General features: G+C 38.5%; 3 protein-coding genes across 7 annotated transcripts; 2 read left to right on the top strand and 1 right to left on the bottom strand.

The window, feature by feature from the left end:
- Window positions 1,997-7,685, top strand: LOC104744876 (protein transport protein Sec24-like At3g07100). Of its 2 annotated transcripts, none has more exons than XM_010465992.1 (14): window positions 1,997-2,125; window positions 2,237-3,606; window positions 3,722-3,860; window positions 4,160-4,350; window positions 4,593-4,700; window positions 4,782-4,985; window positions 5,110-5,341; window positions 5,477-5,626; window positions 5,759-5,915; window positions 6,020-6,147; window positions 6,227-6,549; window positions 6,638-6,826; window positions 6,939-7,170; window positions 7,283-7,685. In XM_010465992.1, exons 2-13 carry the CDS (start codon window positions 2,545-2,547, stop codon window positions 7,167-7,169), a joined length of 3,114 nt encoding a protein of 1,037 aa, XP_010464294.1. In that variant the 5' UTR covers window positions 1,997-2,125; window positions 2,237-2,544; the 3' UTR covers window position 7,170; window positions 7,283-7,685. The 2 variants fall into 2 exon arrangements, with proteins under 2 accessions (XP_010464294.1, XP_010464295.1); XM_010465993.1 differs by having other exon boundaries at window positions 6,939-7,183.
- LOC104744878 (desumoylating isopeptidase 1) lies at window positions 7,957-9,779 on the top strand. 3 transcript variants are annotated; one of them, XM_010465994.1, is made up of 5 exons: window positions 7,957-8,114; window positions 8,406-8,460; window positions 8,561-8,658; window positions 8,887-9,203; window positions 9,294-9,779. In XM_010465994.1, exons 2-5 carry the CDS (start codon window positions 8,452-8,454, stop codon window positions 9,674-9,676), a joined length of 807 nt encoding a protein of 268 aa, XP_010464296.1. In that variant the 5' UTR covers window positions 7,957-8,114; window positions 8,406-8,451; the 3' UTR covers window positions 9,677-9,779. The 3 variants fall into 3 exon arrangements, with proteins under 3 accessions (XP_010464296.1, XP_010464297.1, XP_010464298.2); XM_010465995.2 differs by having other exon boundaries at window positions 8,000-8,114; window positions 8,410-8,460; XM_010465996.2 differs by lacking the exons at window positions 7,957-8,114; window positions 8,406-8,460 and having other exon boundaries at window positions 8,522-8,658.
- Window positions 9,726-12,228, bottom strand: LOC104744879 (uncharacterized vacuolar membrane protein YML018C). 2 transcript variants are annotated; one of them, XM_010465999.2, is made up of 4 exons: window positions 11,303-12,228; window positions 10,787-11,210; window positions 10,530-10,655; window positions 9,726-10,101 (listed from the first exon to the last, which is right to left on the bottom strand). In XM_010465999.2, exons 1-4 carry the CDS (start codon window positions 11,882-11,884, stop codon window positions 9,902-9,904), a joined length of 1,332 nt encoding a protein of 443 aa, XP_010464301.1. In that variant the 5' UTR covers window positions 11,885-12,228; the 3' UTR covers window positions 9,726-9,901. The 2 variants fall into 2 exon arrangements, with proteins under 2 accessions (XP_010464301.1, XP_010464299.1); XM_010465997.2 differs by lacking the exon at window positions 9,726-10,101 and having other exon boundaries at window positions 10,287-10,655.

The raw sequence follows: 13,886 nt of genomic DNA, 5'->3' as shown, positions 1-13,886 counted from the left end.
CTGCAAGTGTCTTCTATATGTATACCAAGCTTCCCTCATATGCTCATGTAAATTATGTTCACAAAATCAATAGCCAACAAAGAAAAGCTGATAATAAGAAAATTGCAATTATATTGACAACTTATACAAAATGATGTTGACCAATAAGTACCAAATAATCGTCTTCACTCATAACTGATAGAAGGGAGAGTGATGATGACTCGTTTGATTGCAAATAATATAAAACATACACAAAATTAGAAGATCAATTGCAAGAAGAAATGATTGCATATATAGACATGGAAGCGATCAGGAGGAAAGTGAAAGAAATATTAGGATTTAGGAACTGCATTTAGGGGGCTTTTAGGGGGCTGTATTCAACTTGACATTTTAAGTGATTTGTGTAAAAATTACAAATCCTGTGTAATTCAATCATGAATTTTAAAAAGTCTCTTGAAATTCACTGTTATTGAAATGATGATTTTAAAATCTACTTTAAAATCCACTGTTATTCAAAACAGTTTGTGGATTTGGATTTTTATAAGTTGTAGGGATTTTGGAGGATTTGAGAGGATTTGTTTAGTTAAAAATACACAAATCCAAATCTCATAGTTTTAGCTGAGATTTCAAAGAATTTGACTATAAATCATATCAACTTCCCTAAAATCTATCAAAATTTCAAATTTTCTAAATTCCATCAAATCTTCCAAAATCATTATTTCAATACACCCCCCTTAGTTTTATGAGAATAAAAAAAAGTTGTGAATCTTTGACGTATTATTTTGCTGAGAAAGGAGAATACTGCCGTTATATGTAAATTAGTTGAAATATATGTAATTTTTCTGTTTTCTCTTTTTACCACGATCTCATTTTTATTTTTAAAAGAATAATTTATTTATGTGATATTGATTTCTGTTTTTTATTTCTCATTTAAAGTTGGGTTTTCAAAGTTAGCCATTAATAAGATCATGACACGTGTCAAGTATACGATGAGATATTGACATATGCAAAAATTATTATTTTTTGAAACAGTTAATTAAGATAATAACATTAAAAAATATTCTTTTTTTAAAACAGTTAATTAAGATAATAACATCAAGTCTACATAAAATTTACATCTTTATATCTAAAAAAAATTCCTAAATCAAAAAGAAAAATTGACTAAACTAAATATATTTTTCATTGTATGCTAATTATCTTATACTTGTTTTCTCAATTAGATTGATAACTTGATACATGTCAAAATTGTTAATGGCTTACTTTCAAAACCCAACTTTACATAATAAGATTTTAAAATTTTGCGTAATAAAATATATTTTTTAAATAATTTGTTTCTACTGATTTGTCAAAATTTTGTTGGTGTAGTGTAGGCCTGGGCAAAATACCCGGATCCGAATATCCGATCCGAACCCGATCCAAAAAACCCGATCCGAATCCGTATCCGAAATTGTAAAATATCCGAACGGGTTCTAAATCTCTAAATCCGAAAACCCGAATCCGAACCCGATCCGAACCGAAATCCGAATGGGTATCCGAATATTCCAATATTATTAATATATAGTAGTAATATATTAGTAATATTTATAATTTTAATAATATAAGTGTTCAAAATATTCAGATTTTTAGATATCTTTGACAATTTGAAGTATTTAAACTGTTTATTAGTAAATATGGATATAAAATACTCTAAATTTTTAGATATATTGCGTATTATTGAATAATTTAGACTAAATTAGATACTAAAATTTTGAGTTTTGTGAACTTTGGATAATCCGAATCCGAACCCGAAATACCCGAACCAAACCCGATCCAAACCCGAAGTCTAGAAATACTCGAATGGGTCCTATACCTCTAAACCCGAAAATCCGAAAACCCGAAATACCCGAACCGAACCCAAACGGGTACCAGAATGTCCAGGCCTAGTGTAGTGACTTGTGTTTGGTAGAAAGTGTTAAATAGGCTCAAAAGATACAAAAGCGTAAAAGCCCAATAACTGGCCCATAATAAAAGACATCGTCACTTTTCGCAGCACTTGGTGGTTCTCCAATTCCGTGTCGAAATCTTCTTAGGGTCAGACGATCTAATAAAGCCGGATCGCTGTATAGAATCAATCAGTTTCGTTGCTGCGCAGTTTCTTCAACTTGAGGTAGTCGTCGTCGTCTTTGCTCTGATTATCAATTATTGATCTTAATGTAGAATTTTTTTTTAAGCTCACATTCAATGGTAAATTGATCCAGATCTTTCCGATTTTTTTCAGATTAAGGGGAATTCTCACTTACCTGAAGAGGGACTAGTTAGATCGTATTGCTCGAGAAAGATTGAAAAGCTTAAGTTACCCAATTTTGAAAGATCAAAAGATTTTAAATAGGCGGATCTGTCCAAGGTCGAGGTCGGCACTTTGTTAGAGAAGTACACTAGTTTAATTCCAGATGATACGAAGCTTCCGTGAACGAATCTGATTCTTAGGCTACTCATCGGAGAGAATCTGGAATTTGTATTTGATCTGGTCCTCTTTGGAATTGTATTTGATCTGGTCCTTTAGGTGGTGCTAAGTTGTAATCAATAATGGGTACGGAGAATAAAGGCTATCCAAATTTTCCAGCTAGACCTGCCCCATCCTCCTCTCCATTCGCATCTGCTCCGCCGCCAGGGATTCCTCCTCAGTCCGGTGGACCACCCACTGGATCAGATGCGGTTGGCTTTAGACCTTTTCCACCATCTGCATCCCAACCTATAAGACCTTTCACTCCTTCTGGTCCTCCTCCAGCTCCAACAGTGGGTGGGATGAGGCCTGCCCAACCTTCTCCTTTCGTTTCTCAGATTCCAGGGAGTAGACCTCCGCCCCCTTCATCTAATTCGTTTCCTTCAACAGCATATGGTCCTCCTCCTCCTCCTCCTGGTGCTACCCCTTTTCAACGTTTTCCATCTCCGCCATTCCCGACTACACAGAACCCTCCTCCTCAAGGTCCTCCTCAAACTCTTGCTGGTCACTTTTCACCTCCAATGTCTCTTCGCCCACAGCAACAACCGATGGGACCTCCCGCACAAACTATGACATCTGGGCTACCTGGAGCAAATACTTCCCCCTCTCCTGCAGATTTTAATATGGCTGCCAGACCTGGTTTTCAACAGTCAATGCCTCCAGTTACTCAGTCTTATCCTGGTGTGGGAGGTTTACAGCCATCTTTTCCTGGTTATCCGAGCAAACAGGTCTCACAGCCCCCTCCGATGCCATTCCAGGGTCCTCCAGGACCTCCTCCAGTCTCATCATATCCTCCTCAGATAGGAGGTTTTGCTCAGCGACCAAATTTAGCAGCACAGCAGAATCTGCATCCAAGCTACGCACCTCCTACCAGTAACGTTCAAGGCTTGGTTGAAGATTTCAACTCGCTATCTCTTGCATCTATTCCTGGATCGATGGAGCCAGGACTTGATCATAGAGCATTCCCAAGGCCATTGGATGGTGACGTGGAGCCAAATTCATTTGCTGATATGTATCCCATGAATTGCCATTCTAGATATCTTCGACTGACGACTAGTGCTATACCGAATTCACAGTCTCTGGCTTCGAGGTGGCATTTACCTCTAGGAGCAGTGGTTTGTCCACTTGCAGAGACTCCTAAAGGGGTTAGTTACTAGATTCTTTCTTGTTTTTTTATGATCTGGAACTCTTCTAGTGTTACATATAGCCACAAATAACTTTGCCTTTTTTTGGGTGCTAATTGTCTTTTTATCTGTGCAGGAGGAAGTACCGCTTATTGATTTTGGCTCAACTGGCATCATCCGCTGCAGAAGATGCCGTACCTATGTGAATCCTTATGTGACTTTTACAGATTCTGGAAGAAAGTGGCGGTGTAATATCTGTTCTATGCTTAATGATGGTAATTTTCCATATTTTAAGGATTGCTTTGTTGAACAATGTGCTATAGAGCATAATTTCTGTTTGCTTAAGTTATCTGTTGTGTTCTTTCTCTGTTTTTTCTTGATGGGGAACGTCTATTTGATAACTATTCTTAGTAGAATTATCGTAAATGAATCTGGTGAAAGCTACAAGGAACTGTTATGGGTGTTGTAAATGAACACAATGGAATCCTCTTTTCTCTTTCTTTAAATCATTTGCTCGATGGTGGCATATTGTCAATACTTTCAGACATAGTTATGGGTTAAATTTCTTGTTCAGTGCCTGGTGAATACTTCTCACATTTGGATGCTAATGGCCGAAGAATGGATATGGATCAACGGCCTGAGCTGACTAAGGGCAGTGTGGAAATCATAGCTCCAACTGAATACATGGTTCGGCCTCCGATGCCACCTATCTACTTCTTCCTCATTGATGTTTCAATTTCGGCTACTAAAAGTGGGATGCTTGAGGTAAGCATGATCGATGTGGAAACAGTATTCATTATTGTTCCATAGTTAGTAACTTATAATTCGTGTGTGATTTTATCTGAATACACTATGTACAAATGTATCATCTATACATCTATACCGCCCCTGTTTCTTTGTCTAGCATAGATGCTCTCTCTCTCTCTTTCTCTCTCTCTGTCTGTCTCTTTTAGATGGCAGCTTTCCTAATTGTAGATCTTACACTGACATTTTTGCTCCTTTCGCAGGTTGTTGCTCAGACGATTAAGTCTTGTTTGGATAATCTGCCTGGTTATCCTAGAACTCAAATTGGATTTATCACCTATGACAGCACTTTACATTTCTACAACATGAAGGTTAGAGAATTGTGAACACACAGGAACTTTTGTTTTGAAATTATTTAGCTTCCATGATTTATTATATGTGGACCTTCGCAGTCATCTTTGAGCCAGCCGCAGATGATGATTGTAACGGATCTGGATGATATATTTCTCCCATTGCCAGATGATCTCCTTGTCAATCTATCTGAATCTAGAACTGTGGTGGAAGCCTTTTTAGACAGTCTACCTATGATGTTCCAAGATAATGTCAATGTGGAATCGGCTTTTGGTCCGGCGCTCAGAGCGGCATTTATGGTTATGGTTAGTTACTATCCTGCCATTTCAAAATAATTATAACATAATTCATTTGATGTTACGTGTCCTATATGGATCTTTATTTGAAATTTGGGTCAGTTTGTTGACTGTGTTTCTCTCTCTATTTCAGAACCAACTTGGGGGCAAGTTGCTAATTTTCCAGAACTCGTTACCTTCTCTTGGTGCTGGGCGGTTAAAGTTGCGGGGAGATGATCCTCGTGTCTATGGAACTGACAAAGAATATGCATTAAGGGTAGCTGAAGACCCCTTCTATAAGCAAATGGCTGCCGATTGTACCAAGTTCCAGATAGGAATTAATGTTTATGCATTCAGTGATAAGTACACTGATATTGCCTCCTTAGGTATGTGAACGTTATGGTTATCAGTTGATGTTTATCTCAGGTGTCTGGAGTCATGGGTGATAGTTAGTGGTGTCCCTCTTGAAAATTGCTGTTCTAAAAGATGAGCCTGTAATTTTAATTCTTTGGTTTCTGTAGGGACTCTGGCAAAATACACTGGAGGACAGGTGTACTATTATCCAGGTTTCCAATCATCTGTTCATGGAGATAAGTTAAGACACGAGCTGGCTAGAGACCTTACAAGGGAAACTGCGTGGGAGGCGGTTATGCGAATAAGATGTGGAAAAGGTTTAAGAGTTTTTTTTTTGGTCACCAAGGTTTAATAGTTTATTATACAATATTTCATTTTTTACCTGATATCTCAAATAATTGCTAAATACATTAGTATGCTACATGTGATCTTATATATTTTTCATGCAGGAATTCGTTTCTCGTCCTACCATGGGAACTTCATGCTAAGGTCTACGGACCTGATTGCACTTCCTGCTGTTGACTGTGACAAAGCGTATGCAATGCAGCTATCTCTCGAAGAGACACTGCTAACAACACAAACTGTGTATTTCCAAGTCGCTTTGCTGTATCCTTGAACAGTTGATATTTTATACATACTTGATTTTGAAGTTTAATTTTCAGCTGGTACAACACATCATGTGGCTTTTAGTAATCCTTAACAGAACTAAGATATACCGCGTCTTGCGGAGAGAGACGTATAAGGGTACACACATCTATTGCACCGGTGGTTGCAGATCTTGGGGAGATGTATAGACAAGCAGACACTGGTTCCATTGTCTCTTTATATGCTAGATTAGGTAGGTTACGTTCAAGTTTTGCTCTGATATATCATATGCTACTTTTGATACTATTTAATGACAATTTTAAATTCTGCAGCAATTGAGAAATCTTTGTCCGCAAAATTGGATGATGCACGGAATGCAATACAGCAAAAGATTGTTAAGGCCCTCAAAGAATATCGTAATCTTCATGCGGTGCAGCATAGGTTGGGATCCAGATTAATATACCCAGAGACTCTGAAGTTCTTGCCATTGTACGGAATGGCAATTATTAAGTCCACCCCACTTCAAGGTGGCCCTGCTGATGCTTCTCTTGATGAGCGCTGTGCGGCAGGGTTCACCATGATGGCTCTGCCTGTTAAAAAGTTATTGAAGCTTTTGTATCCCAATTTATTCCGTGTTGACGAATGGCTTTTAAAGGTTTGTGCAACTCTATCTCAATATCCATAATCAAACATTATTAGTGTTGAAAAAATCGTAAACGATTTATGTATTCACATGTTTGCAGCCATCAGCAGACCACGATGACTTGAATAACGTATTAAAGAGGTTGCCTCTGGCTGCGGAGAGTTTGGATTCTAGAGGCCTTTACATTTATGATGATGGTTTTCGATTAGTTTTGTGGTTTGGCCGGATGCTTTCACCTGATATTGCGAAAAATCTTCTTGGGGCCGACTTTGCAGCGGAGCTCTCAAGGGTATGTATAATTACCCACAGGCATCCTTACTATTCACGATTTGTGGTTCCTTTCATTTTATAGTTTTGAAACATCACATTCTGTGTGTCTTACTCCGTGTTGGGTCTCTTAGGTTACGTTTCAAGAGCAGGGGAATGGGATGTCAAAGAAGCTAATGAGTTTGGTAAAGAAACTGAGGGAGAATGATCCCTCATATCATCCCATGTGTTTTCTAGTGAGACAAGGAGAACAACCCCGAGAAGGCTTCCTTCTCCTGAGAAATCTCATTGAGGACCAGATGGGCGGTTCAAGTGGTTATGTTGATTGGATTTTGCAAATTCAGCGCCAAATTCAACAAAACTAAGGTAGCTCACAATGGTAACGAACCTTCAATTCCATACCGTAACATTTCCAATACATGCTTAGTGTCCCGAATCATGTTCGACGGATCTTATGAAGCTGTTTTTGTTTTTTCAGACAAGTAGGGTGCCTCGTTGTAAACCATTGAAGAAGTCTCGAGCACAAAAATCTCCTAGTGAAAGAGCCGGGTCATGGCAGCCGCCAGGCTTCCTTAAGCCATAATGTGTTGTTTTGGGGAAAAAAGAAGCGCTACTTTGGATATTTCTTCATTTTGTTTCCTATTAGACCTTTTTCTCAAGTATAGGCTTTCATTTGCCTAACCAGAATGGTTTTGTTTTGTCCATGAGATTAGTCGTTGTTCAATCTTTTCTTCTCTTTCGATTTTTCTTGTTGTTGTGCGTCTGTTCTAGATTTATTTTGGGAGGTATCAGTTCATGAATCTGTCGTAGAAGAAGATGGCTTCTTTTCAGAATTTAACATATTTATTCTTATATAATGTTGTGAAAAAACCTTACATTCTGATGAAATTGAGCAAGTGAGATGAAAACGGGTAAATACCATTTTTGTATGTATTAACTTTGACCGAATACTTTATTGGCTTTGTGGGAAAAGCAACTAGACTTGTTTTAAATGCGGGGAAAAAGGCGATTCTGGTCGGTTGAACCGGGGCGGTTTAAATTAGGAGAAAAGACGTGTCAATATCTCATTGGGTGGTACATTCTAGAAGGTTACAGAATAAAGACAGTCGTCTGTACATGGAGGTTAAGTTACTTAATACGACGTCGTAGAAGATTCTTCGAATTTTTCCCAATCGATCTGCCTTTATAAAGAGGTTACTCTCTGGAACCATTGCTATCCAAGAAAAGCTTTTCAGATTTGCGTATATCGACAAAAATTTTCCGACCTTGCTGGGAAAGTGCGGCGGCGATTTTACGCTCTTTTGTTTTGCGTACGTGATCATCATCTCCCTCGTTTATCTCAATCTGTCAATTTTTTTTTTTTACCAATTATGTGTTCCCGATTTAGAATCGTGGTTTCTAGATTTGGATTATTCTATTTGTGGATGTTAGATGCTTTTATTGTTTTTTTTGTACGGAATTGATTTCTGAATTTGTTTGCTCTTCAAGTTCGATTTTCGAATTTGTATTTGCGGAAATTTGTAGCTCAGGTGTTAGATCTGTGCGATTGTAAATCTTGTTTATGCGAGAACTTTGATTTTGATTTTGATTTTTTTTCTCAGGTAGTTTACTTGTTTCAAGGATTTTAAGAGTTTTGTACTCGGAAGAATGGCTGAGGTATGATTTTATTTTTCATATATATGGTTTGTGTAGTTAATTAACGTTGTCTCGTTGTTTAGTTTGATTGAAAGTGATGAAATATGTGATGATGTTGCAGGAAGCGCATAAGGTTACGTTGAATGTCTATGATCTAAGCCAAGGCTTGGCACGCCAGCTCTCCCAATCACTCTTGGGAAAAGTTATCGAAGGTGTATGGTGAGTACTCTCTTGGGCAATCACGTTTTGTTTTAGATATTTTTGGTATGTTGTAATGTATGCGTTAAGAATTGAAGAGTAGTAGTTGAATGTGTTTATGCTTCTTATTGGTTTTTTTAAGGGCAATATGAATGAACATACTTTTTGGTTGAGTTGGATATGGATCTTATATACCTGAATGTTTTAAACCAGTACAATAACATGTTGAGTTATGTATCCTTTTCCCAGGCACACAGGAATTGTTGTTTATGGGAGCGAGTACTTTTTTGGAGGAGGAATTCAGCATTTGCCAGTTGGAAGGACTCCATATGGAGTACCAATTCGAACGATAGAGTTGGGTTTATCACATGTTCCTAAAGATGTTTTCGAGATGTATTTGGAAGAAATCAGTCCTCGTTACACTGCTGAATCCTACAATTTACTTACTCACAACTGCAACAACTTCAGCAACGAGGTCTCTCAGTTTTTGGTGGGTAAAGGTATTCCGGACTACATTCTTCAGCTTCCCAATGATGTTCTAAACAGCCCCATGGGTGGTCTTATAAGTAAGTCTTTGGTAACTCGTGACACTATATTTGTTCCTGGTTTGCTCAGCTCTATAACTGATCTAACTTCCATCTCCCACCATTTTACAGTGCCTATGCTACAAGGCCTCGAAACAACTCTAAAAGCTGGTGCGGTTCCTCAAGTTCCACAGTTTAAGCCACAGCCACAGACACAGCCACAACCTTTTGGAGCTTTTAGTAAAGATGCCGGTCCAAGAATTGAGTCTTTGAAGCGTGAGGAAGCAAATACCTCTGCTGCAACTGTAAAAGTGCCACCTGTTGTTCCACCGTCAGCTAGTGAAGAGAAGGTGAAGGAGGACCCCTTGGGTGATGCTAGGACCAAGATTCAAGAAGAGATTACTCGTGAGTTTGCAGCTCTGATGGCACAAGGCACATTACGTGCAAGTGAAGCAGCTGCTATGGCGACAAAGAGAGTTATGCAAAAATATGGACATCTCAATGTATCTGCTTAGTCCTATAACAACAACGCAGAGGAAACATTTTCTTTTTACTGTATTGAAATTGAGTCCAGAATCATGAACGATTTTATTACTATTTTCCCAAGCTATTTTCGTATATCATGTTCGACGATTTACATAGCAATAAGTTAATCACAACCAAAAAAGGGTAAAAGCGGGGAACAAGAGAGAAGAAGATTAAAAACAAAAAGATACTAGTGGTACTTGAATTTGGAACAATTAAGTCACTACAATCTCTGAAGAATCTACTCTTACGCTATCCGTCACAATCTGAGGAGGGTCTGCGAACGACGTCCCAGGTTCCAACTCAATAGCAGTCTCTTTGGACCTGCAAAACATCTCTGAGGGAATATTGATCCCTGCAAAGCCAACCATTACAGCTGCAGCACCAATGTAATCGGTGAAGCTTGGCTTGTTCCCTGATAAGCTGTCTACAATAGCTGCCAATGGAACCTGAATGGTTAGCCCAGCTGTTGCCACTGTGGTTGTNACGATTTTATTACTATTTTCCCAAGCTATATTCGTATATCATGTTCGACAATTTACATAGCAATAAGTTAATCACAACCAAAAAACGACGGGTAAAAGCGGGAAACAAGAGGAGAAGATTAAAAAAAATATACTAGTGGTACTTGAATTTGGAACAATTAAGTCACTACAATCTCTGAAGAATCTACTCTTACGCTATCCGTCACAATCTGAGGAGGGTCTGCGAACGACGTCCCAGGTTCCAACTCAATAGCAGTCTCTTTGGACCTGCAAAACATCTCTGAGGGAATATTGATCCCTGCAAAGCCAACCATTACAGCTGCAGCACCAATGTAATCGGTGAAGCTTGGCTTGTTCCCTGATAAGCTGTCTACAATAGCTGCCAATGGAACCTGAATGGTTAGCCCAGCTGTTGCCACTGTGGTTGTTGTCAATAGTACTGCCTTTGCCCATAGGTAGTCACTAAGCACATTATCTAACAAACCTGAAATACCACAACACGCATCAAGCAGTTCAAATCAGCATCCCAACATCAAATCCTAGTTTGTTATTAATTACAGAGATTTATTGACCATTATAGCTTCAACGGAAATGAGGGACGGGGTTTTTGCATACCTTTGCCAACAACTAGACCAAATTGTTTCAAGGTTAGTGCATTAAAGCGTTCTCGTTTTGTGAAGTTGAGGATTAGAGCAGGAGGAAGGAAAATGAAGAAATTGAAGAGACCCAGAAACCCGAGGAACTGAGCCATACTGACCCGACCGTTCCTTTCATCATCATCCGGAAGCTTTTTGCGTATAAGAGTGATGTAGACAGCATATAGCGCTGCTGAGATCAGTGAAAGAATATCTCCCAAAAGAGGGTTTTTAGCTATTGCATTAGAGTTGTTGGATTCTGAGTCACCCATACTTACAATTATGGTTCCAGACATACAAAGAAGAACACTGAAGAGTTTCAACCACGTGAACTTCTCGCCTAAGAATACTAGTGAAACCAGAAAGGTGAAAAGGCTTGATGAACTGCTTAAGATTGTATTTGACTGCAAACAATGACAGAAAAAAAAAACATCAGCTAATCATAAATGTAGATTCAGAATGAGCAAACAAGATGGGGTTTTCAATGTGCACTTACCGTAACTGTTGTGTACTTGAGAGAGACATTAAAAGTAAGCTGAGCCAAAAACCAAAACGGACAAATCATAAGGCTAACTTTAGCAACTCGCATCCGTGTCCAACGTCCCTTCTCATCTAACCCTTTGCAACATACACCACCAGCTTCACCACTAACATTAACACTAGCATCAATCTCAAGCTTTATATTTTCCAATCCAGATTCAATCCCATCACCAACCTCACTACTAATAATCCCTTCCTCTCTCACAACAACAATCCCTGAACTCTCAGATACATCTGATTTCACACCTGAAACATCTTGTCCTAACAAAACAGCCTTCTCTGATTCAACCAATTCCATCAAATGAGACCTTTTGTTTCTCCAAAACAATAAACTCCCATACGCATCTTCAAGATATCGACCGATCTCAAAGAGAGGAAGATAGATAACGAACAATGAATTACAAATGAAAGTAATCAAGAACGGAGAAACACCAGCATCCACCACAGACTGGACTACAAAACTCGCTGCAATCCAAATCGTTGCAACTGCTAATAGGTATATCAACCCTAATACCCATCTCCATGCTTTACTTGACATCTCTCTTCTAAATTCCCAATTAAGGAAAAAAAAAACAGAACTTGAGCTCACCGATCTCACTGATTGAGATCAATGATACATTAAACCACCAATGCTTCAATACCCATGAATCAAAGACGTCAAATTTTTTCCCAGAGATTACAAAAAAGCTTAAACGAGAAAGATCTAGCCAACGGAATTGATCGAGAAACAGGACACTACGTGAAGATTAGTACCTTTACACCATCGGTAGATATTGAGATCGGTGTCAAATTGTTCAATCAATGGCGATTCAAAAAGCAAAATCAGATATTTTATTTACCAAAGGAAACAACAAAAAATAGGTAGCGAAATCAGATAAACAGCGCCAAGGAGAGACCGAGAGAGAGAAGAGAGACTTCAGTATGGGCTTTTAATAGGCCCATTATTGACCCAATCTTATTTAAAAGCCTCTTAGGTTTGACCTTTTTTTTTTGTGATATATAAAGGTGCTTCCTTGTTGTTTTTGTTTCTTGGATTTCAGGTTTTATCTGGGGGACTAGTTGTAGTTTTGCTTAGTCTTCGTTAAATTAAAGTCTCTGTACAATCTCGACCGTTCTGCCTAGTCAAAACATGGCTTCGGCTAATGATTGGATCAGTTTTCTACAGGATCTAGGCATACAACGAACCCTAGTTCGACAAAACTCGATTTATTTACCAACAGAGCTAAAGATGGAGATACTAGAGTCACTTCCTGGCGTGGATATAGCTAGGGTTTCCTGCGTTTGTTCAGAGTTTCGGAATCTGGCTTCAGACAATGACTTGTGGAAGCAAAAGTGCTTGGAAGAGTTTCCTGGTTTTGTGTCTGAAGAAGCGGAAGAACTAATAGCTGTTGATTTGGTCGTTGATTGGAAGGATAAGTTTGTTGAGTACTGGAGGCGAAATAAGCAAAAAGAAGGAACAAGCGTGCGGCGATCAGTAGTAAGTTGCAAACCATATATAGAAAGAGGGTTTTCGCGTGCTAGAGATTGGGATCGCGGTTCTGGCTCCACACCTATATCTGTTCGTAGCCTAAGCCTATCCTGATGTTATCGTTGCTCTATCTCTTGCATTACACGTCTTTTACTCTTTTTTTTTCTCCTCTGTTACAGGTTTTGACCTAGGGTTTTTTTCTTTAATGTTCGTAGATTAGATTCTTTTTTTTTAATTAGATGGGTTGCTTTTTAATTTTTGACTACAACTCATACGTGTGTTTGTTGTGTTCATGATATATAGAACTCTTGATTTTCAAAGTGGCAATTTATATCTTTTATTTCATGGTAAAGCTTAAAACCAAGAGTAAGAATTCTCGAGCTATGAAAACTCTCAGCTGGAATATACAGATTCAAATAAAACAGAACATAACGAACAAAGAAAAGGTAACAAATTTCTATCACTATCTTTCTGAAACTGAAATTGAAAAGCCAACAAATAAAAGAAGAAAACAACCAAAACCAAAATTAAAATCAAAGAAGACAAAACATTAGAATCAAGAAGCACTTGGCTGAAATAGGTAGCGAAATCAGATAAACAGCGCCAACGAGAGAGCGAGAGAGAGAGAGATTTGGCTGATGTTTGAGTTTGAGCTTCAGTATGGGCTTTTTTATAGGCCCATTATTGACCCAATCATATTTAAAAGCCTCTTAGGTTTGACTTCTTTTTTTGGTTATATTAAGGTGCTTCCTAGTTGTTTTTGTTTCTTGGATTTCAGGTTTGATCAGGACTAGGTTGTAGTTTTGCTTAGTCTTCGTTAAAGTCTCTGTACAATCTCGACCATGCTGCCTCGTCAAAACTTTGTTCCGGCTAATGATTGGATCATTCTTCTACAGGCTCTAGGCAGACAAGTACTACGAACCTTAGTTCGACAAAACTCGATTTATTTACCAACAGAGCTAAAGATGGAGATACTAGAGTCACTCCCTGGCGTGGATATAGCTAGGGTTTCCTGCGTTTGTTCAGAGTTTCGGAATTTGGCTTCAGACAATGACTTGTGGAAGCAAAAGTG

Source organism: Camelina sativa, chromosome 15 (assembly GCF_000633955.1).
Source record: "Camelina sativa cultivar DH55 chromosome 15, Cs, whole genome shotgun sequence".
In the NCBI taxonomy this organism is placed as follows: Eukaryota; Viridiplantae; Streptophyta; class Magnoliopsida; order Brassicales; family Brassicaceae; genus Camelina; species Camelina sativa.
Note: the sequence above shows the minus strand (reverse complement) of the source record. Positions and strands in the feature narration are given on the sequence as shown.

Excerpts from the sequence above, each read along its gene's own strand:
- LOC104744876 (XM_010465992.1), top strand. The coding sequence starts at position 2,545 with ATGGGTACGGAGAATAAAGGCTATCCAAATTTTCCAGCTAGACCTGCC. Across the intron at positions 5,916-6,019 it reads TATTTCCAAGTCGCTTTGCT|ATATACCGCGTCTTGCGGAG; the intron begins GTATCCTTGAAC and ends AACAGAACTAAG. Across the intron at positions 6,148-6,226 it reads CTCTTTATATGCTAGATTAG|CAATTGAGAAATCTTTGTCC; the intron begins GTAGGTTACGTT and ends TAAATTCTGCAG.
- LOC104744878 (XM_010465996.2), top strand. The coding sequence starts at position 8,537 with ATGAAATATGTGATGATGTTGCAGGAAGCGCATAAGGTTACGTTGAAT. Across the intron at positions 8,659-8,886 it reads AAAGTTATCGAAGGTGTATG|GCACACAGGAATTGTTGTTT; the intron begins GTGAGTACTCTC and ends TCCTTTTCCCAG. Across the intron at positions 9,204-9,293 it reads CCCCATGGGTGGTCTTATAA|TGCCTATGCTACAAGGCCTC; the intron begins GTAAGTCTTTGG and ends ACCATTTTACAG.
- LOC104744879 (XM_010465999.2), bottom strand. The coding sequence starts at position 11,884 with ATGTCAAGTAAAGCATGGAGATGGGTATTAGGGTTGATATACCTATTA. Across the intron at positions 11,211-11,302 it reads TCAAGTACACAACAGTTACG|TCAAATACAATCTTAAGCAG; the intron begins GTAAGTGCACAT and ends CATTGTTTGCAG. Across the intron at positions 10,656-10,786 it reads TGGTCTAGTTGTTGGCAAAG|GTTTGTTAGATAATGTGCTT; the intron begins GTATGCAAAAAC and ends GTGGTATTTCAG.